The sequence below is a fragment of the Loxodonta africana genome, chromosome 22, assembly GCF_030014295.1.
Source record: "Loxodonta africana isolate mLoxAfr1 chromosome 22, mLoxAfr1.hap2, whole genome shotgun sequence".
In the NCBI taxonomy this organism is placed as follows: domain Eukaryota; kingdom Metazoa; phylum Chordata; class Mammalia; order Proboscidea; family Elephantidae; genus Loxodonta; species Loxodonta africana.
The window spans coordinates 18023724-18047556 of NC_087363.1; the positions used below are offsets into that span (position 1 = coordinate 18023724).

At 42.3% G+C, this 23833-nt stretch overlaps 1 protein-coding gene across 1 annotated transcript in view; it reads right to left on the reverse strand.

Annotated features, from left to right (window-relative positions):
- Positions 1-23833, reverse strand: part of CACNA2D3 (calcium voltage-gated channel auxiliary subunit alpha2delta 3) — a 1049182-nt gene that overhangs the window by 271536 nt on the left and 753813 nt on the right. The window contains exon 14 of the mRNA XM_064274376.1: positions 6669-6686. Within this exon, the coding sequence (XP_064130446.1) occupies positions 6669-6686 (18 nt within the window). The remainder of the gene's footprint in view (positions 1-6668; positions 6687-23833) is intronic.

Genomic DNA, 23833 nt, shown 5'->3' on the forward strand with positions numbered 1-23833 from the left:
GAGAATTATTGGGTAAAACATACAAGTGTGATATTTCCTCATACTCGATATGTGCTGGCAATGTTTTCTTCAGGCTTTTTTTTTTTTAACCAATTTTCATGCCTAACTAAAAAAAAAAAAAAAAAAATTAAACCACCTTATTTTTTCATAAATTAATCCTTGTTTTTGCCTTACTTTTCTCCTGATTATAAAAATAGGGTATATGAGGGGAGGGAGGGAGGGTGGGAGAGGGTTTTTTACTGATTAACTAGTAGATAAGAACTGCTTTAGGTGAAGGGAAGGACAACACTCAATACGTGGAAGGTCAGCTCAACTGGACTGGACCAAAAGCAAAGAAGTTTCCGGGATAAACTGAATGCTTCAAAGGTCAGCAGAGCAAGGGCGGGGGTTTGGGAACCATGGTTTAGGGGACTTCTAAGTCAATTGGCAAAATAATTCTATTATGAAAACATTCTGCATCCCACTTTGAAATGTGGCGTCTGGGGTCTTAAATGCTAACAAGTGGCCATCTAAGATGCATCAATTGGTCTCAACCCACCTGGATCAAAGGAGAATGAAGAACACCAAGGTCACACGATAACTAAGAGCCCAAGAGACAGAAAGGACCACATGAACCAGAGACCTACATCATCCTGAGACCAGAAGAACTAGGTGGTGCCCGGCCACAATCGATGACTGCCCTGACAGGGAGCACAACAGAGAACCCCTGAGGGAGCAGGAGATCAGTGGGATGCAGACCCCAAATTCTCATAAAAAGACCATACTTAACGGTCTGACTGAGACTAGAGGAATCCCAGCGGTCATGGTCCCCAAACCTTCTGTTGGCCCAGGACAGGAACCACCCCCGAAGACAACTCATCAGACATGAAAGGGACTGGACACTGGGTAGGAGAGAGATGCTGATGAAGAGTGAGCTAATTATATCAGGTGGACACTTGCGACTGTGTTGGCAGCTCCTGTCTGGAAGGGGGATGGGAGGATGGAGAGAGTTGGAAGCTGGCAAAATTGTCAGGGAAGGAGAGACTGGAAGGGCTGACTCATTAGGGAGAGAGCAAGTGGGAGTACGGAGTAAGGTGTATATAAACTTATATGTGACAGTCTGACTTGATTTGTAAACTTTCACTTGAAGCTCAATAAAAGTTAATAAAATAAAAATATTAAAAAAAAATACAGTATAAATGCTATAACATTTCAAATAGATATGAAAATGAGATAAAATCCGAGTCTTTTATTCCATACAAACACAGACACATGTTACAAGGTTGTTCTAAATTAACAAATTGTTTCTTTTATTTAAGAAATGCAAATAGCACCCCGCACTGAAACAGAGCTCCATGGCCCGCTAGCAACAAGCCCGGGGCTTCAGCTAGGGCTTCTCACTGCTGCCCATTCGTAATCAGGAAGGCGTGTACTTTGAATGTGAGGGTTTTGTATTCATTTATTTATGGTCTTATATGCAGAGTTGGACAGGGCCATGGAAAAGGGGTCAGCCCAAACTCCTATGCGTATGAAACTTGCACAGTTCACCCCCTTCCTTGGCAGCAGAGTAGCCCGCCTGAGCTGCCAGCCACAGACACACTCACACAGAACTACAGCAGAGAACAAAATATTTGGTTATATGACCATCACTTTGGTTGAGCAATACCCCATCTCTCAGATTTCCAAGGAGTCCATCGCACCGGCCACTGGAAGAGCGGAAGTAGCTGGGCTTGCTCTGGTGTCTGTTTACGCTGCCTTGGTTCACAAAACGGATCCACTAATTTAAACTATTGTCTGTTGTGCTCCTATCATCTTTCAGCCGTGAGTACAGTCAATCTAAACATCTCCTGCTTGGGCACGAATATCAAAGATGCCTGTATATGCTCCTATAAAATGGTCACTGGTAAGGAGAAGAACAGGGTTATGAAAGCAAGAAACCGTAGCTTACACACAAAGCAAATAAAAGTAAGAGCAAATGAGTCCTCACCCGGCAGTTTCGCACTTCATTTGCATTGACTTAGCTGGTTATATAGCTGTAATGAGCCACTAAACTCGCTAGACCTGCAGCTCCACAGAAACAGCGCCTTTGCACACTTTCAATTTTCTATTTTCAATGACGGTTAATTCAACCTTTCAACGTGCAGAGGTTCAATGAGGCGAGGAATGACAAATGATGCCCCTTGAATGGTGAAAGCTGATCCCACTGAGATAAGAGCTACGCCAGATGCTACTTGCACAAGTTCGTACCCAAAGAACGAAACAAAAAAACCCTTCCCCCCAAAAAACAGAGAGTAAAAGTAGAAGAAAAAAACTTCAGATAAATGAATACTTCGGTTTATTCCCCCCACCCCCTAAATATAAACAAGGAAACAAAATACAAATGGATTTAGGATCCCATTTACTCTTGGGGGGGACGGGGGATGGATTAATAAAACAACTCCATCTTGAAAGAAAACCCCCAAATCAACCTCCATTTAAGAAACTAATTTATGCCCTCCTGAGTCCTCATACAAGTTAAGCTGCACAGAGTATCACAGCAGGCGTAGAACAACAGACCTGGAACCCTGCTGTGTTTGTTCTAGAAGGCAAGTTAAGCTCTTCCTAACAGGAAACAAAACACACAGTCGAGCTATTAACAGGGATCATTTTGCCATACTGTACAGCCTTGAATGCATCAATCGCTGTTCCAAACAGGATTAGAAATGTGGTTTTCTTTAACTATGGTTTTGAAGAAAATGCTTATGTTATGGCTGCTGAGAATTCTCAGGCTGATATTAACCAATATAGTGCCAATCAAGACACAGAACACCTACCAAGCCTTCAAGAAAGTCTTTGGCAAATTCCAGATTTGGGTGAACACAACACAAAATGAAGCAAAGAGTGCCAGTGTCTGGAAAAGTTAACACTCATAAAGAGCCAAATTTAGAATTCCCCAAAGAGTACTACTTTTGACTTCAAATATCCAAGGCCCCCTGCTCTACAGTGATTTAATTAACTATGCAATAAATGATTGATATCTAATTTGTATGGGCAGGACCTACCTGAATTAATACACAGTTTGAAAAATGGACTATTTTTACCATGTATAACTACTGAACATACATTTGCAAATGGCTTGGGTAATTCTGCTATGTTATTATTATAAAATGGGATCTCTCAATAATTTTTGTAGAAGTCAGGAAGTACCATGTTGGGGAAAAAAGACAAGTCTTTCTCACATCGTACCTCTTTAACTTGTTGAATTCAAGGACACTCAAACCACTGGCGAAATCGGTTCAGTTTTCACCCAAAAGTGCAGCTCTGCGATGACTTGAAGATCTTGGTCCGTATTGCTACATGGTTTCTAACTAAGGCTTCAGGATACTGTCTACAACATTTGGTGAAAACACTTAACACTCATCAGGTGTGTCACCAGCTAGTCCCACCCTGATGTTGTATCAAGGGTTGAAATGTATAGTTTAGGAATTATCCCTGATGTGCCTAAGAATCACCGGAAAAACAAAACAAAATAAAACTTGCAAACAATTCTTCTAGAAAATAATCATAAGGAGCTACAGGAGAAGTTTTGAAAGACCCTCAAAATATTTGAATCACGAAAATCATAATTTACAGACAACCATCATTAATGGTTGCTAAGAGGGACTCAACGGGACATTTTCAGCTGTAGACCAGCCAAGAGATTAAAATAAGCATGCTTACAGAGACATAACTATTTAAAATATTTATGGAGAAAACAGTTACAGATGATACAAAGACAGATTCCAACAAAAACACAGCACTAATGCAGACACCATGTGGTCCAACGTATGCGCTCATGACCTCATGTGAAAGACAGGCTGAGATGTAGTGGCTGGAGATGACTCCCTTTTACCTCCAGAACTACAGGTGGCTCCCTTTTACCTCCAGAACTACAAAGTCTTGGGTTTGGAAGGGGCTCATTACAATCACATCCACAAATGGGTGAAATCTGTAGGAAAGAAATAGCTCAAAATGATTGTGTCTGAGAGCCTCTGGTTTACTGGCGTTGAAAGCCCAACATCCATTTCTTTCTGACTCAATGTATAAAGGTGTGGTCAGTTAATAGAGGTTTGAATGAAATAAAAGGAGCACCAAATACCTTCTTGGCTTTTCTGTCATCTCCAAAGTTTTCTTTAGGCTTGAGTCAGAACCCAAAAGTAAAATGAAGGGGTCTGAAGTCAGCACATCATATATAAAAAAAAAATAAAATCAAATAACTGCTCTCATAATCTGCTCTCGAGCATCAGGGGCCAAGCCAAGCCAATCCAACAGGTAACAGGAGCTCTAAATGTTGTTAACAATGACCATATGTCAGGCTCTGTGCTAGGCAGGAGTAAGAGACAACTCTCACAGCAAAACTGGGAAGTTAGCATCATCGTCCCTGTTAAATAAATAAGGACTCTCAGGTTCAGAGAGCTTAAGTAACTTGCTCATCATCACAAAGGAACGAACTAGATTGGAACCCATCACATTCTTTTGCTGGTTAAGCGGCAAGATAATATTTTTGAGGGTAATGGATGCTTGTAAGACTGTCATTCTTCTAGCCAAAGTCTCTGCAAGTGTCAAGGAAGCATGAGGAGGGGCAGGGACACTGGTATGTCACCCGAGGAGACTTGCAGCCCCGAGGGAGGATGCATTCAATCTTCACCATCCCTCTCCTCAACTCTTGTCACCCTCCAGCCTAGATACTAAACATTGACATTCAAGGTCTTTCTCCAAAGAGCTGAATTGCCCAGAAACCACCCCCAAAGATCTCTGAAAACATTGCATACAGGCTCCCCCCGCCCCACTTAGGCACAGTGGTTAAGAGCTCAGGCTGCTAACCAAGAGGTCAGCAGTTCGAATCCACCAGCCGCTCCTTGGAAACCCTATGGGGCAGTTCTACTCTGTCCTATAGGGTCACCATGAGTCAGAATTGACTCAACAGCAACAGGTCTGTTTTTTTTTTTGTTTGTTTTTAATATTTTGAAAGGTAAATATCTTTAAGTTGTCACAACGAGGGAGGGGAGTGTATAGCCACGGTGGCTTACAGAAAGCAGAAAGATTACTTGTTATATAGGAGTGGCAGAAGAAGTCCCTTGGGTTGTCTAAAATCTTTTAGAGACAAGGAAAGAATTAGGAAACCCATTGGCGCATCTTCCTCAACTCTGGGCTTCATGTGATGATAGTATTGTGGACTCGCCTTGCAGGGCACGTGATGTGAGCCAGTCCATTATGACAGAAAGAAAGAGTACAATGAGCTAAATGTGACTGAAGAATTCTATGTCCCAGCAGCAATTATTATTATCATAGTCTGCGTTGGTCTGTTTTGAATGTTGTTTTGAAATTCCATGGCTGATAGCACCTCAAATCGAAGAGGGATCATCTGTGACAGGAACTCTTTTGTACATGAATCAATGGAAATGTGATAAATAAATGCCAGTGAGTTAAGGTTGGTCCATTTTTAGGCACGATATTTGCTGAAGACTCTTCACAAAGAAATTTCAAATGCTGGCAATTAAGAAAGCATGTCCTATCAAAGACGTCAAGCCTTTCAAACAATCTGGAATTCTGATTACATATTTACCCTTGAAGCTGTCGCTCTACTCAAATACTTTAACTTTTAATGAAGTGTTCACTCCTTTTGTGATGGCACTGGAGTGTAATCAAACATTACCACAAGCCAAGTCACACACTAGCAGTCTCGCCTTGTTTAAATATCTCAAATATCTTTGAGTAATTGTGTAATGATTTCTGGGCCTCTGGTTGCCCATATGGTCTGAACAGACTGTCTTTTGTGCAGCAGTTGTGCTCTTTCAGCAATAAGGAACTGAATCATCTCTGTTTCAGACTGCAGAGCATGAGAGGTGCTGCTTCAATTTTGGGGTGGTGCCCTACCTCCACTCTTGAAACAAAATCAACTCACATCTGGCTCCCAGAAATTGCTGTGTCTTCTAGGAGTCTTGCTTAAGTTTGTGAAACATACAAGAACAATGCAGCAGGCATGATGTGACATGTTTCGTGCCATAACTGTCCTTAGGATACAACGACATGACACAGGGATGACACAGCAAAGCCGTCACTGCAACCGCATGGACTTTTTCTGGACAGAGAACATTCTAGATGGTAGAATCAGATCATGTCAGACAGACAATGAGGACCAGTGAAAGGGTCTGGCCATCAGCAAGAATTCTTCTGTAATGGTTTCCAGGTGGTATGGGTGATGAGACAAGCAAAGGAGCTGTTGATTTTGCAATTAATGAAAACCAAGGAGGTTTTTCAGAGATTTGGCTTAGGAGCCAGAATCTAACCTCGGGTCACAGAATCTCACTAGTCATTCATGTTATCTGTCTCCTAGACAATTATCCCAGGGAAGGCCTGGAGTGCTATGTCTGGAGGAATGTGCCAGGCTTACTCTTAATGTATTATTTCTGAAATCTTAGCAACATGGTTGGGAATGGAATTGCCCCCAAACCAGTGGCCATGATAGAGTTCTTTGGTGGGACTAGCTCAAATGGGGATGTTGAGTCTGGGGGTGTTGGCCTCTCTGTTCCTGCCCAACTTCAGGTTTCTGAAGCTGTAAGAGGAAAACCATTTCACTGGTCATGAAGAGTGCTGAAGGTACAACAGTATGGAGACATGCATGACTTGTGAGTTCTGGGATGACTGGAATGTGACAGAAAAGAATTTACCTTTTGTGCCTGAGGGAGCTGAAAAATAAGGGATAAAAAAAGAAAGAAAGAAAGAAGTCATTATATAAGAAGTTAACGTTAACTATAAAACTTCATTAGGCTGCTCCAGAAAATTGAAAAACCAAAATGGGGAGGAAAACAGAGAAAACTAAAGCCAAGTCATTTCCCAAAATAAAGCTATGGTACTGATTATTCCAACTGCTGTCTGAATCTGTGGTATCAACAGATAGTCTCTTAGTTTGCCAGCCCTTGGTTTGGGAATCACCATGCCCCAGGCAGTGTGGTAACCTCCTGTGCAGTTGGATCAAGGTTCTTCCATACGGCAGGTCAAATAGCAGGATTCCACAAGCCAGTTCCTTCTTTCTGTTCTCCAGCACTTCTCAACTGGGTGGGCGGCAGGGGGCAACTGTCTGGAAATATCTTGGGTTGTCACCACTGGGGTCAGGGGAGAGGGGCACGTGCTATTTTCTGCTAGTGGGTAGAGGCCAGGGATGCTTTTAAACAACCTATAACACAGAGGAGAATCCCCAAAACAAAGAATTATCCAGCCCAAATGTCAATACCGCCAAAGTTGAGAAACCCTGCTGTACACAGAGGTGAGACTATGAGAAGGATGTTTTGTTGTTAAAGTCAGTTTTTCTTGTTTTGTAGCCCTTTAACTGCTCCCTTTACTGGTGGGTAAGGAAACAGGAGTGAGGATCTGCGCATTTGAAGTAAAACTGATGTTCTAAGAACAATGGTAAGGCAGCCAGTCCATCCATAAAATAAGACATAATAGCTTTCCCAATGGCACAGGCAAGGAGCTGAAATTATAGGTACATGGAAAAAGATGAACATTTACAAGGCATATTTGTCTATATTTCCACAGGAGACTACTAGGATGTAGTTTAATGCCACTGTATTTGTGATTGCCATTACACCACGCAGTGTTTTGAAAAGCATTTTTCAAATATAGAGTGGAATTAACATTATCCATGCATTCAATACCAAACTGAGGAATTAAATCATTATCCTGACTTACTTCTCATCCTAGAGACTATCATTTACCAAATGTGAACTTGTTAGCAGGCATTGGGCTAAGAAGCCCTTTATTTGCTTTATCCCATTAAATCATAGCAACCCAAGGCTAGGTGCTCTTATTATTCCACATCACAGAAGAAAAAAAAATGTATCTCAGAGGTTAAGTAATCATACAATGTCTCATAAATAATAAACTGCAGAGCTGGGTTGCCTGACTTTAGAAATGCAGAAATTCAGTTCAGCTCACACACTAATAAAGGTCACAAACACTTGGGAACTGTGACTTTCAGGCTTTATACCCTGTTTCTTGAGTTTATAACATCAGAAATATTAGAAAATGCATAAAAACTAAACAGACAACCCATTCGACTGTTCTGTCTTTCCCAATCTTTCTACCCTGTGAAGAACACTCTTCATTGGAACCAATACCAGAGCTTTCCTGAACCTGTCCTAAGCCCCTATCCCGCCAATCAGCACTGTATCTCAAATCTCTGAGATGTCTCCAGAATGGTCTGTTCCATGATGAGCAGAACCAACCCCTCCAACACTCAATTTCCAAGGGAACACAAGCATGTCTTTTTCTGATTTTTTTCCTCATAGCTGTGCCTGTGACTATTCAAAAAGGAAGCTCACTGAGTTCCTTCAGTGCCTCTCAAGAGCTCATCAAAAATGTATCAAGAGGTGAGAAACTGAACCTAAAATGAGGAGTCACTTAAAGAAAAGTTTTCTTGAATGTTAAACATCTTTTCACACACGGAAAAGAAACCTTGGAGACACAAACCTCATGGAATGATAAATGTATGTTTCCTTAGGAAAGCATTGCATTTATGCTCAATCACAACTTACGCTGTACGCAATGCACAGGAGGCCGTGTGGATGACAAATCTTTGATGAACTGTAAAATAAATACCAAAGTTAAGTCCTGCACAAATGGCTGGACTTCTCAGGCCTCTCTGAAAGGAGAGCTGCCCTTTCTCTTTCTTTCTGGAAGTTTCATCTTGGCCGAGCAGGAAACACCTCATTTTGACTCACTTGTTTAAGCACATGAGAAGAAATCTTGGGAAGGAAAATGAGAGACTAGGCCTTTGTGGTGATGTCCTCAGTTTAAGAATGCCCTCGAACTCTCCACAAAACATATATTTTCCTCAAGAAATAACTCATGAGAACAAAGAGCAGCTTTCCTACTGGAGCTTTTAAATAACATAAATTACAGCTTACAAGGCCCTAAACAGGTTGGACCTCTGTGAAAGAGCCTCAGGATAGGACACAACAAATTTAGATCCGATCATCGGCAGCCACAGACGCTACTGCTTGGGAATCGACTCTCCAGACCATCATTCACCAAGCATTCATGACCAGCACGTGGAGCCCTGGATGGAGAGCCAGACCAGCTGGACTCTGGGCCCACCTTGGCCTCCAGCTGGAGTCCTAAGGCAAGTGCCTTCCTGCCTTTGGCTAGCGTGTTCATCTGTACAAAGGGATGGTGGAGGGATGGCTGGGGAAGGAGCCAGTTCTTGGATAATCATGAGGTCTTGCCGTGAGATCCAACTCTGAATGATTAGTAATGGCTGTCTGGAGGGCCGCCTTGAGAAGGATTCTGAAGCTATATCTGAGCTTATCTGGAAACAATGTCATAACCAATTAGCAATACTTGCTGTGGGCTGAGAAATAAAGAGTGGCAAATACTTTGTTGGGATTGATGATCTCTAACGGACTTATCGCAATTTTTCTTTGTAGTTCTGAGCATATCGATAATCACTTGTATATCTGTTTGATGTTTCTTTCCTCTGCTGATCAAAAGCTCCATTAGGGCTGTATGTATATATTTAAAATTCTGTAACCTGTGACTACGCCAAGTTGATGTCAAAGTAAGATAATGAGGGTATCTGCCTTGAATCCTCACCAACCCCTCCTACCCTCCCCCCTACCCATGTTGTAACCCAAGCTGATTGCTTTCAAGAGAAAAGAACTGTCTCTACCAAAAGGATAGATATAAAACTTTCGGGTTCCCATATGCCTGATACAGACTTGAGGATATGTGCGGGTTGTCTCACTGACCAATGGATATGCATAAAACCCGCCTGTGAAGATCCCATCATCACCGGACCAAGGCGAGACAACTTCTCGTCCTCTCCGCACTCTTTCCTCACCACCTTGTCAGGCACTGTCAGCCAGGCTCCACCTCTCTGGCTCTATTTTCTCACTTACTTCATGAGGGGGCTGGACCAGGCAGCTTCAGGTTTCTTCCAGGCCAAACACCCCTAGACAACATGATTCTCTACCCAACTGTATGTGTCTTGTGTCATTTTTTTGAAAAGGAAAGGTAAAGAAAGAAGGAATTTTTTTTTGGAGAAAGAGTAAAAAAAGAAAGAAGTTGTAGTATACTTCAGGCTTGCACATTCCTTGGGAAAAGCTGGGTACAGGATACATTCGTGTGGTCCTTAGCACTTGAACATGGAAAGGCTGAGAATTAGAGCCATTCAGGGGAGGATGAGGGAGAAAGTGATGATGAAGAAGGTGACATCTGTTTACCCACGTTAGCTCTTTTGGTCCTCACAGTGGCTCTTTGGGTTAGGTATCGCTATTGTCCCCAGTTCACAGATAAAGAAATAGATAATGCTTAGAATGATTATCCAGCCAGAAAATGGTCAAGTTCGGGGTTGAAGTCAAGTCTCTCTATAGCTCCCAGCCCTGCTCCAACCATGAGGCTCACAGCATGACTTTTCATGCAGACCAAGCAGTACTAGCACCAACACAAGTTCCTGAAGAATTTGTGAACCTAACAAGTCATTCCATCTGGGTGTAGCCCATGGAGAAAAGGGGGATGAGAAATCCTGGCACCAACTTTTAGAGGGGAGTTTGGGGGAAGACAGAGAATTCAGCCCACCAAGTTTCTTAGCATGTGATGTCTGGCGTAAGTAACATAACTATTTAGCACGCCCTCTCCTACAGGACATCTACCCTTGCTCTTCCCGTACCTGGGAACTCTTCTGCACATCCCTGATCTAGTACACACTTACTGCTCTGGCCACTTTCTCCAAGCAGCCTTGTTTGACCTTTTGTATCATATGTGTCCATCATATGCCCTCAATGCCATATACCTCTTATTTATATAGCATAGTCACTGCCAGTTCCCTCCCATTAGCCATCTGCCCTTCTTTTTTTGGTAACGGAAACCAAACTTTCAGCCAGACTCAGATAAATGACCATATTAGAGTTAGGTATGGCCAAGTGACTCACTTGTGGTCAAGGAGATGTACATGTATGTGATTTTTCCAGATAGTGTTCTCAGGAGTACTTTCTCTGTTCTGCTGCCTAGAAAGCAGATGTGATGGCTGGAGCCTTAGCAGTCATTGTGGACACTGAGGCGATCTGGAAGATGGAAGCCACATACTAGGATGTTAGAGTCAGCAGTAATGACAGGTGATCATAAAAGCAAACTCTCCCAATGTGCCACCCACCATTCTAAGCGCTTTACCTATATTAACTTATTGAAAACTCACAGAAACCTTATTAGATAAGTCCTATTATCATCCTAACTCTGCAGTGATGAAACTACAAGGGAGGCCAGTGGGGAGGTGGGGAGGCTATTGCACTATCTGGGTAAGAGCCAATGGAGAACTGGACCAGGTGCTGGTGGTGGAGGTGGCAGGCAGTGGTCTCACCTGAGACAGATTTGAAGGTAGAGATGAAGGACTGGATGATGGCATGAGAAAAGCAGAGAAATCAAGAATGCTTCCGAGGATTTTGGCTTGAGTAAATGCAAACACAGAGCTGCCATTTACTGAGAAGGGGACGACTATAAAAGAAGCATGATACCCAGAGTTGGAAGAAAGATACCCAGAGTTCAGTTTTGTGTACAACTGACCAAAATTTAAGCAGTCTCTTCGACATGCAAGGGGAGATGGAGGGTAGGCAGCTGGATGTGTGAAGCTTGTGCTCAAGGAGGGTACTGAGCTTGGTCACTGTCAGCACAGGCAAGGTCATCAAGGGAGAGTGCACCGAATTTGAGTCTGGGGACTGAAGCCTGAGGCATGCCGTCACTCAGAGGCCTGCCTGATGAGGTGGATTTGGCAGAAGAACCTGAGAAGAAGCAGCAGATGAGGGAGAAGGAAATCCGAGTGAGCTCTGAGACCCTGATGCTAAGTAAAAGAGGTGTTTTGAAAGAGACAGTACCTGCCCCACCAAACGGAAGGCAATGTTTTTGTTTTTAGTTCCCTTGTTTACTTTGTTACTATCGTAGAGTTTCACACAGAGCCATGAGGGTGACAGAGGGGACATCCATCACTCCAGCTCAACACAGTTTCAGAGCTGAATGGACTCTCAAAAATAAAACTCCCATTAAAGATCTATTGATCAAAACAACACATTTCACATTGAAATATGTAAAGACCAAATGGGAAACAAAGTCTTTTCCTGCCAACTGTGTAAAACAAAAAAGCCTGGCCTACATATGTTTATTCCATTTGTAAAACTGGCTCTTTGCCTTGAGCCTTATGAATGAGCGATAAATCCCTGCTTGCTGCAAAGGTTCCTTGTGTTCATTCTTTTTCCTTATGGATGCATGAATTTATAATCTTCCATTCTTCTTCATTAAGCAATGTGGATAGAGATCCCGACTCCTCCATATAACAGAGGAAATTCTATTAACTGGCTTCAACTCCAAAACCTTCAAGCCAAGCACGGAAAAATCTTTGATGAGCTAAGATTCGGCAGTGTAGGTTCTGTCGCAGATTTACTCACTTCTTCCACCCTTTTTTTTCCACCCTAGACCAGGCCACCATCATTGCTCAGTTGATCTCCCCAGTTTTACTGCTGCCCCTCTAGTCCTTTCTCTATTCCACATCCAGAATGATCTACAAGCATAAATCAGATACTTTGCTGGCCCTTCTCGCTAAGCCTTGCTCGCCTCAAAGCCTTTGCGGGGCTACTTCCTCTGGCTTGCAGAGGCTCTGCCCTCCCCACTGGTCAGCTCTCTGACTGCCCCCTTCCTCACTGCCTCTGCACATTCATCAGATGTCAGCTTAGGCTCTGAGAGGGATCCCTATCTTCACTCCCAAGTTTCTATGACTTCATGTTGTTTATTCCTGTATTAGCATTTTTTACATTCTGTAACTTTCTTGGTTACTTTTTTTTTTACTATGTGTCCACGTTAAAAACTCAAGATCCATTCAGGGGCCAGATCTGTCTTAGTCATTGTTAGATCATGAGAGCCTACATCTGTGCCTGATTCATGATAAGAATTCAGTAAATGTTGGATGGATAGATGGGCGGATGGATGGATGAATGGACGGATGGACGGATGTACACAGGAAGAGCAGGTGGGAGGAAGTGAGGGAAGGAAGGAAAAGAAAGAAAAGAGAAAGAAGAGGGAGGAAGGGAAGGAAAAGGAAAAAAAGAAAAGGAGAGGAAAGAGAGAAGGGAGGGAAGAAACAAAGGGAGAAGAAGGAATGTAGGAAGGTGGGAAGGCCTTCGAATCAGGTTGACCAGATTTCAAATCGCAGCTCTACCAAATAGTATACTGAATAACAATATATTATCTTTGAGCTCCAGATTTCTCATCTAAAAAATGTAGTAATGACACTGGCTCATGGGATTAACATGAGGATTAAATAAGATAATACATTTCCAGTCCCTATAAAAGCAGCTGGCCCATAATAGTTGCTGTTTTTAATCCCTGAACTTGTAACCTCCAAGGTTTTCAGGGTTGGGCTCCCAGCTGATGATGTGTGAGAAGTTATTTCATAACCAATTGCCTCTTGGTCCACAGATGACACCATGGACCTAGAATCAGAATCTCTCTTTCAGAGCCATGTTTTTCTGAGGTGAGAACAGGTACGTGCTGATCTTCCCTACATCTCTTTCCGGGTTCCCCAGTGACAGAGGAAAACATTTATTTTGGATATAGCATGTGGCCTCACAATTACACAAAGCCATGTGCATCCATGTGAGACTGAATTTGGGGTGCTGTCTAATTAGCCCTGGGCTCTACTGACCTGAGTAAATAAGCTGTTTATGGGTTAGGAAGAAAGTGAAAATCTAAAACTGGGTTGGCTGCACAAACTCTAAGAAAAATCTATCAGTTCTTAAAAATAAAAGCCTCATAAGCAAAAGAGCATGTTTCTTATTTATCTACACAACCCATTGTGAAGAAGCAGTGAGGCCCAAATGGAGTATGTTATGGGGCACGTGACTCTTACAGTGGATATGTATCTCTTAACTCTCCACCACCCAGCCCCTTTCTTTCAATAGTAGTCCCCATGGTCTGGGAAGGGTTCTACTGCAAGTTCCACGATGTGGACAATAGCCAGATCAAAGCCAGTGACGTCACCACTTTGCCCTGGTCACAGCAACTGACTCAGGGATGGAGATGTGACCTAATCTAGTCTAATAAGGATTTTTACACAAGAAACCAAAAGTACACACCTCTTCCTCTTCTCTCCTTTCATGTCTCAACTAGAACCCAAGAGGATGTACTGCCCAGGATGGACCATCCCATGGGACCTTACCGTGAAGCCAGCATGACAGAAGACAGGGCATAGAGGCTAAGAGAACTCAGTATCAAAGGCATCACTCTAGCCCCAGATCCATTTATGCGATTTAGATTCTAGCGGCTTCCAGGTTAGTACGAACCACTGGGGCAACCTAAATGAACTAAGGTTTTTTTTTTTTTTTTTCCTCATCTCTCCCATAGTTTCAGCTGGTGATCTCTAGGCACACATTAAGGCTGCACATGACTAGATTTTACTTGTACAAATCAAAAGATTCATCAAAGTATTTCTGAAATTGTCTGCTCAGCTTAAAAAATACCCAAGAATAATTTCCTCAAAAGATCTCCAATGCTATGTGTGAAATTTCCTTATAAGCACAGGGAGCATCATATCTCTCCAAAGTCTAGGCAATATTCCAGTCCTTGTGATAATAATGTCAGGCGACAGAAAGGTGTCCCTCTGTGGAATCTAGCTCTGACCATCTACTCTCATTTTCCTTTAAATTCTTGTCTATAGTTTCGGTACTATCTTATCTAACCATATGTGATTTATCAACATCTAGTTTGGGGGGGTACAATGGAGACTTCTCTTTCTAACAGTATGCTAAAAAGGAAAAGATGGACAGAAAGACCTCTTCTCCAATGCACAAGTTTCTAAGTGTTTATTTTTAAAAATTATACAAGTAATTCATGTTTCTTACAGAAAATTAGATGTTAAAGAGAAACAAAAATAGAACATTTAAAACCACTTATGATGTAGTGGTTAAGAGATTGGCTGCTAAAAGGCTGGCAATTCTAATCCACCAGCCACTCTTTGGAAATCCTCTGGGGCAGGCCTACTCTGTCCTATAGGGGCTCCATACTCAGAATCAGCTCGACAGCAATGGGTTCCGTTTTGTTGCTGTGATGCTAACAGCCATCGTCGATCTCAGTTAACACCATGTTAGATCACTACACTGTTGTTGCTAGGTGCTGTCCAATCGGTTCTGATTCATAGTGACCCCATGTGCAACAGAACAAAACACTGGCCAGTCCTGTGCCATGACCACAGTCATTGTTATATTTGAGCCCATTGTTGCAGCCACTGCGTCAATCCATCTTGTTGAGGGTCTTCCTCTTTTTCATTGACCCTCTACTTTACCAAGCATGATTTCCTTTTCTGGGGACTGATCTCTCCTGACAACATGTCTGAAGTATGTAAGATGTAGTCTTGCCATCCTTGGTTCTAAGGAGCATTCTGGTTGTATTTCTTCCAAAACAGATTTGTTCGTTCTTTTGGCCGTCCATGGTATATTCAATATTCTTCGCCAACACCACAATTCAAAGGCGTCAGTTCTTCTTCTGTCTTCCTTATTCATTGTCCAGCTTTCACAAGCATATGATGTGATTGAAAATACCATGGCTTGGGTCAGGCGCACCTTAGACTTCAAGGTGACATCTTTGCTTTTCAACACTTTAAAGAGGTCTTCTGCAGCAGATTTGCCCAATGCAATGCATCTTTTGATTTCTTGGCTGCTGCTTCCACGAGTGTTGACTGTAGACTCAAGTAAAGTGAAATCCTTGAAAACTTCAATCTTTTCTCCATCTATCACGATGTTGCTTATTGGTCCAGTTGTGAGGATTTTTGTTTTCTTTATGTTGAGGTGCAATCCATACTGAAGGCTGTGGTCTTTGATCTTCATTGGTAAGTGCTTCAAGTCCTCTTCACTTTCAGCAAGCAAGGCTGTGTCATCTACACATATCACAGGGTGTTAATGAGTCTTCCTTCATATAGTCCAGCTTCTCAGTTTATTTCCTCAGCATACAGATTGAATAGGCATGGTGAAAGGATACAACACTGGCGCACACCTTTCCTGACTTTAAACCATGCAGTATCCCCTTGTTCTGTCCAAACAACTGCCTCTTGACTATGTACAGGTTCTTCATGAGTACAATTAAGTGTCCCGGAATTCCCATTCTTGGCAATGTTATCCATAATTTGTTACGATCCACACCGGTGAATGACTTTGCACAGTTAATAAAACACAGGTAAACATCTTTCTGGTATTCTCTGCTTTCAGCCAGGATCCATCCGACATCAGCAATGATATCCCTGGTTCCACGTCCTCTTCTGAATCCGGCCTGAATTTCTGGCAGTTGTCTGTCAATATACTGCTGCAGCTGCTTTTGAATGATCTTCAGCAAAATTTTACTTGCACATGATATTAATAATATTGTTCAACAATATTCACATTCTGTTGGATTCCCTTTCTTGGGAACAGGCATAAATATGGATCTCTTCCAGCTGGTTGGCCAGGTAGCTGTCTACTTTGTAGACTATATAATATTCTATTATTTGAATATATGATAAATTACTTACATAATTCTTTATTGTTAGCTATCTAGGCTGTTTTCATTTTGCCATTAACATAAATAACACTGTAATAAATACCCTTACAGTCAAATTGTTGCACACACTGTCAACTTTTCAGGAAGTTCAACTGTTGGTCAAAAGGCATGTGCATTATTTAAGTTCAAATTGCTCTCAATAAAAGTTCTCATAATTTGCATGCTGACCAGGATTCACTCTTTCTGATGTCCATTTCACCATCCCCAAGACAATATGATGCACACGATTAAAAAAAAAAAAAAAAAAAAAAAAACCTTCCAGTATTTTTAAAATACAGATTTTATGTATGAACCTTACCTGTGGTTCAGATTAGTTAAAGACAGAGAGGACATTCAACTTCAAATTTTCTGACTGGCCAATTGGCTAGCTACATTGCAAGTCTACAGAGAACACCACACTACTCACTGTAGACTAGCCCAGCCAGGTAGTTTAGCAGAAAAGAGGTGGTTAGATTTTTGTTAAAACTTCACTTTACAGGAAAGAATTGGTCTTTTTGTTCTGTCGGTAGAGTGCTGCCTAGACGAAAGGCAAACCTGCATAAATTATTCACATGATGGAAGACATGTTTTGGGATGCTGGAAAATGTGGATTATTAATGGACAGACCAGAACAATTCTCACATTACATATTGCTAAGGACTATCAGCTGGGGGAAAGCCCTAGGCATTTCGCTTGTTACAATATTCTGAAAATTCTCACAATAAGAAGTCATTTCTCATCAGGCTTGAACTCTGCATTGTATTGGGAAAATACGTTTCTAATTAAAACTGTCATTCTTCAGTCTTATTTCGGGTAGTTATCCTATTGAAAAACTATCTGAACTGGAGTTCTGGCGATGTTGGTTCCCTGTGAGAACACGAGTTAGTAGAACGAAAAAGAAATCTGGCAAAGACCTGATAAAACCATAGCCATGAAGTGTTTATATTTCCTGCTTGAAAATTGTATTGGTCTACATAGTAGTCCGAGGGCTAATAGGCAAGAAGACAGTAGTCTAAGGCAGGAGTATAGATAAAGAAGGAGCTTATAGGGAAGAAAGTTCTGTTCCGCAAGATTCATTTTGGAAAACATCCTAACAGGATGCAAACCCACCCAGCTTTCTCCCGAACTCCCACCCTACCAATGTTACTTTTCAACATTGTGACTGCTTCCAGTTGGATACTCTAAGCTGCTGGTTTTAATTAAGACTTAATTTGCAAAAAATGTTTCATAATTTATGCATGTCATGTAATTCCTCTGAGACTGTGAACTTGGAGCCAGCTCAGGGCCATATAAGAAGACATTGTGCCAAGACAGTTGGGGGAGGAAAGGGATGTAGAAAGGGAAGTACCAACTGGGACACAACAGAGGAAGGCACTGATACCTTCAGCCTCCAGTCACCTGGATCTGCAGCCACCTGGGACAGACATGAGCCTTGTTGTTGGAAAGCAAAGAGCCCATCCGGCACTTCATAGACTGAGAGAACCAGAAGGGTCAACAATGACCAGAATAGCCTTCCAAGGGAAGCCTCACCGGGGAGATGGTGAGCCAGAGAACTTGAAACCTTCCAAAACAGATGAATGGGTTCCCACCCTCCCCACAAAAGGACACATAAAAAACCTCAGAGGAAAATTAATGAAAACTCAAGAGTCTGCAATGAAGCCATTACTTCACTCAACAGATGTCTTCAAGAGGGAATTTTCAGTGACCTGCCAAACTGTTGAACCACAAAGAAATCTGTGTAGCAACTTAACTAGAAACACTGGGCTCCTAAGAAAGACGACCAGAAAGACCCTCCCCAACACATACTTTGTTAACTATAAAGTGAATCAATCTACAGTCACCCTCCATGCCTGCAGTAGAAAGAATATATAGCCAGTATCTGTCATGGAAAAAAATCAAAGAGGGTGGAAATGAAGGTAAACATGCACTCTGAATACTCATGGAGGATGTGGCACGATTTCAGTGCTATATCTTTTAGCAGCCAACCTGGTAAGTTATACATTTCACAGTGTCCATAATATAAAAACAAACTATTATCTTGAGACAAATATAATTACAGGCATTTCTGCTATGATGTGATACATATAAAATCCTCATATTCTGTAAAATTGTACACTAAAAATCACAGAGCTTATGGGAAAAATAAGGGTTTGAGCCATAGCAACATCAAACCAGAGCACTAAACAAAAACAGCAGGGATAATGGCAGTTCAGTGGTAGAAATCTCACCTTCTATGCAGGAGACTTGAGTTTGTTTTTTTCCTGGCCAATGTACCTCATGAGCAGCTATCACCTGCTTGTTTGTGGAGGCTTCAATGTTGCTATGAAGCTGAAAAGGTTTCAGCAGAGATTCCAGGCTCGGACAGAGTAGGAAGAAAGGCCTGGTGATCTTCTTAGGAAAATCAGTCAATGAAAACCCTGTGGACCACAGTATCTGATTTGTAACCCATCATGCAGATGGCTCAGGACCAGATAGTGTTTCACTCCATTGTGCATGGGGTCACCATGAGTCAGGGGCTGGCTGGACAGTAGCTGACAACAAACCCTAGTAAAATATTAGCACAATGAAAAAGTCAAGTTCTTATTTAAAAAAAAAATTACTTTATCATTTAATAAAAGGAGATGATATCTTTAGGGCAGGAGGTGTAAGGAAGAGATGAGGCTACTGAGTCACGGAGACATAGGCAAAAAGCTTAGAGACTGGAGTAAACCAGGCAGGAAGCCCTTCCAAGACAGAACTGTAGCCACGTGGAGCCAAGAAGAAAAGCATTACATGAACAACCCTCACGTGCAGCGCTGCACTTCTCTTCAACCTTCTGCTCTCTGCTTTCACCTACTACTCTTCCTTAGTGGTGCAGAGCTTGAGCAGGCTGGGGCAATGTCATATGAACCAATGAGATTCCATCATATAGATACATCATACTCTATTTACCAACTGCATATGAGCTAACTCTCACATTACAGAAATACCTGCCACAGTGGAAGAGACAATATTCTTATTACTAAAGCCTGACAGAATTTCTCACAGAAAATGACACTATAGAAGATACTGGATAATACCTTCGGCATTTTTGGAAGCCATAACAAAGAGGTACAGAGATTTGTGTCTTTTAATACAAGAAATGTAAGGCTCAAAAAGAAGCTAAGCTATGCATTTTGACGAACAGATAACACTTGAAAACTTTACAATACTCATAGTAGCTGAAGTAAACGATATTTTAAGTGTCACACTTCATGTGATTTTCAAGGTTAGGGGGTATCTTTTAAATGTGGGGGATCTTCCAGGATGAAATAGGATCTTAGAAAGCAGATCTCCTTCCACATTTCTCAGGAAATCCCCTGAAATCCATGTCTGGTTCCTTATTTGGGTTATGCATTTTTACTTAACAACAATAGAGCTTCCCTTCTGTATGACAATATTTTAGCTTGCAAACAACTTTTCACATATAACAGCTCTGAGGAGAACACTGCATAGATATCATAACGTTTATGAGTGCTTTGGGTTTTAATGGGATCTCCGAGATAATTACAAAAAGGTGTGCAAAATTCCGGAACTCAACTTTAGGAGGAATTACAAACTCAAGGAACCCCATGATAAAATATAAATATAAAGTGAATTTTATATTTTATGTTCTTTGCTTTGTTATGTTGCAAGTTAAAAAATTAAATAAGAATTGCTAAATGAAAATGGCTCCAGAAAATAAGAGGGCATACAAAAGCCATATAATATTGCCATGTTTTCCAACAACTTTAAATGGCTGCACTTGGATTTTACTGGTGAATTTGAAGTCTCTGAAAACAGTGGGTTTGGGTAGAAATGCTTCCCTGGAGATGGTTAATCACAGTGAGCACGGGGTCCCACCACCATCCTCTGACACTGCACAACAGAGTTGGCTTTCACGCACTCTGGGTGGACACCAGGCTCACCGCTGTGGTCTTCCACCTCCTTGAGTATAGGGCTACTGTTAGAACATTCCTACACGGAGAGAGAAATCCAGGTGAACACTATTCCAGTAGATCATAAAACCCAAAACCTGTTGCCATAGAGTCAATTTCGACTCATAGCGACCCTATAGGAAAGGGTAAAACTATCCCATGGGGTTTCTAAGGAGCAGCTGGTGGATTTGAACTGCCGACCTTTTGGTTAGCAGCCGTAGCTCTTAATCACTGTGCCACTGGGGCTCTGGTAAATCATAAGCCAGGAGGAAAAAGGCATCGCTATGTCTCCTGTTTCTCTACAACTTCCCCTGGAAACAACGTGATGCCGCTCCAGCTCATTTCAGTGTAAACTATACCAGTGCCTGCCTTGAGGACAGAGTGGCTCATTTAGCAAATCTCAAGAGGTCAGATGACAACGGTCCATCTCTTTAAGGTAACTTGAAGATGATCTTAAAGAATCATAGAAGGAGGAGTACTTCCAGAAGAACAGCATCTCTGCTGCTCTAAAAAGAACTGATGAGTTGATGCTTTCACTGAGCTTCCTGAGTAGCAATGATCATTATATCTCTATCTCCAATCTCAAACAACCAACTTGGTCTTTCCATTCCCTTCCTTGTATGGAAAACTTAACAAGCTATTAATAAAATCAAGCAGTTCTATCTCTCTTTCAACCATCAAGGCTGTATCTCAAAGAAGTGAACACATAAAAGACCAGACAGATGAGGGTAGATGTGTCAACTGTGAGTAAGAGATGATCCATGTCCATGTTCTCAACTAGGGAATCCTTCAGGAAACTTCCCAACTCTGATTCTAGTCTATGTAAAGTTATTTTCTATGAAAACTCTGTGAACATTTCCTTCTCTTATATACAGTTTTTACCTCAGCCAATCCAAAAACGTACTTTATATTCACCTAGACAAAGAAAGAACTGCTAAAGCCATGTGTTGAATGATATTAGTTCATTTCGTGCACCTAAGCACTCTAAAGTCAAGGATGGATCATATTTACTAAAAATAAGAGCTCACATGTGCTGAGCACTTACTCTAAGCCAGGCGTTGGTCTAAGGGCACTGCATGCATCTGCATGAGAAATTCTTATGACAGCCCTAGAGGTCTAGTACAATCATACACACTCCACTGATGGAAACTTTTTTACTAACTGCAAAGCCTACTTTCTGACAAAATAGGATAACCCAGATTATAGCCTTGAAAACCCTACAGAGCACAGTGCTACTCTGCATGCACGGAGTCAGCATGAGTTGAAATCAACTCGAAGGCAACCGACAACAACAACAAGGATAAACAAGCCAAATAAAGCCATTGGTCTTTTTCTACAAACTTGGAATAACCTATTAACGGATATTATGGGAATACGAAGTAAAATTAAAAAACAAAATGGTCTGCTTGCCAGTACATTAGAAAAGAGCATTGTCTGCTACTTAAGCATGCCAAACATACTGATTGCTACACTACTTTGAGTTTATTTTGGTGGTGTCTACAGAGGAGCGGTTCTGTTAATACGCTAGTTCTACTGATTCTCTCAACTACACTTTCTTTTCTACCTCCACCCCCACCACCAGATCTGAGGGTTGGCAATCCTTAAGCATACTTTGCCAAACACACATCGCTATAATTTTGAAGTCCCTGTGTATTTTCAGTGGAATTTTTCTTATGGTCTTGATTAATTTACAATTGATCATAAAACACAGGAACTCTTATTAAATATCTTTATTTTCTAATGTCCTTTTGTACTCTACAGTACTTTTTTTTCTCTTTGTTAAGAAAGCCAGGTTGGCAGGGCCAAGATGGCGGACTAGGTGGACGCTACCTCGGATCCCTCCTGCAACAAAGACTCGGAAAAACAAGTGAATTGATCACATACATAACAATCTACAAACCCTGAACAACAAACACAGATTTAGAGACGGAAAATGAACAAATACGGGGAGGCAGTGATTGTTTTCGGAGCCTGGAGCCACTGTCCCAGTCAGGTAACCTTGGCGCCCGATTTAGGGCAGGGCCCAGGGGAGCTGACGGCGCAAACAAGGGGCGCAGCCCTATCCCCCTGAACTCACCCCGGGAGGGGGCCCAGCCGGTCCACGCGGGCGGCGTGGCAATGCAGCCAGTGGGAGAAGTCCCCGGGAGGCAGTGACTGGTCTTGGAGCTGGGAGAGCAGTGTCCCAGCTGAGGAATCTTGCCGCCGGGCTTCTGACTGGGCGCTGTCACGGCACCAGCACAGGGAGCAACTCCGCTCCCCTGAACTAACCCCGGGAGGGGGCCCAGCCAGTCCGCGAGAGCGGCGCGGCGACGCGGCTGGCGGGACGAGAAGTCCCCGGGAGGCAGCGACTGATTTTGGAGTCGGGAGTGCACCGTCCCAGCAGGGGAACCTTGACGCTGGGCGTGGGACTGGCAGCGGAGGATCTGACCGCGGCTTCAGTGGGCCAGATCACCGTGGGCAATCTCCACACAGCCAGCACACATAGGCGACACACCCCTCGGGAATCTCAGATAAAATAGTCATTCCAAGCAAGAAAAGCAACTCTGGCTATATTCTGAGGTGCTACTCTCCTATCTCTCTGATCCCTCCCCCACCCTCCCCAGGCTGCTTCATTAACATTGGACTTTCCTGAGCCAGAGGGAGAACGGCTCCGGCTCCGTGGTGGCTTTGCTTCCCCCCGCCCCTTTTTTTTTTCTTTTGGTCTTTTCCTAACCCACTCTTCCGGCCTGAGAGAAGGAACCACAAAAAACCCAGGGACCAAAAATCCACCCCTAATTGGACTAAAAACACAGAACCAGCTACAGCCAAGCATATATGATCCAAATTTCAGACTTTCATCCTTACAGGGAACAAGGTGGTGGTTATAATCCAAAGGCAGTTCTGATAGGGATCTGACTGCATTTTTTTTTAGCGGATTTTCTGGAAAAACTAGTTTCCCAGTGATGGCTCAGAGATAGCAGTCCATATCAAACCACATAAAGAAGCAGACCATGACAGCTTCTGCAACCCCCCAAACAAAAGAATCAAAACCTTTCCCAAATGAAGATACAATCCTGGAATTATCAGATACAGATTATGAAAAACTAATTTACAGAATGCTTCAAGACATCAGAAACGAAATAAGGCAAACTGCAGAAAAAGCCAAGGAACACACTGATAAAACAGTTGAAGAACTCAAATAGATTATTCAAGAACATAGTGGAAAAATTAATAAGTTGCAAGAATCCATAGAGAGACAGCATGTAGAAATTCAAAACATTAACAATAAAATTACAGAATTAGACAACACAATAGGAAGTCAGAGGAGCAGACTCGAGCAATTAGAATGTAGACTGGGACATCTGGAGGACCAG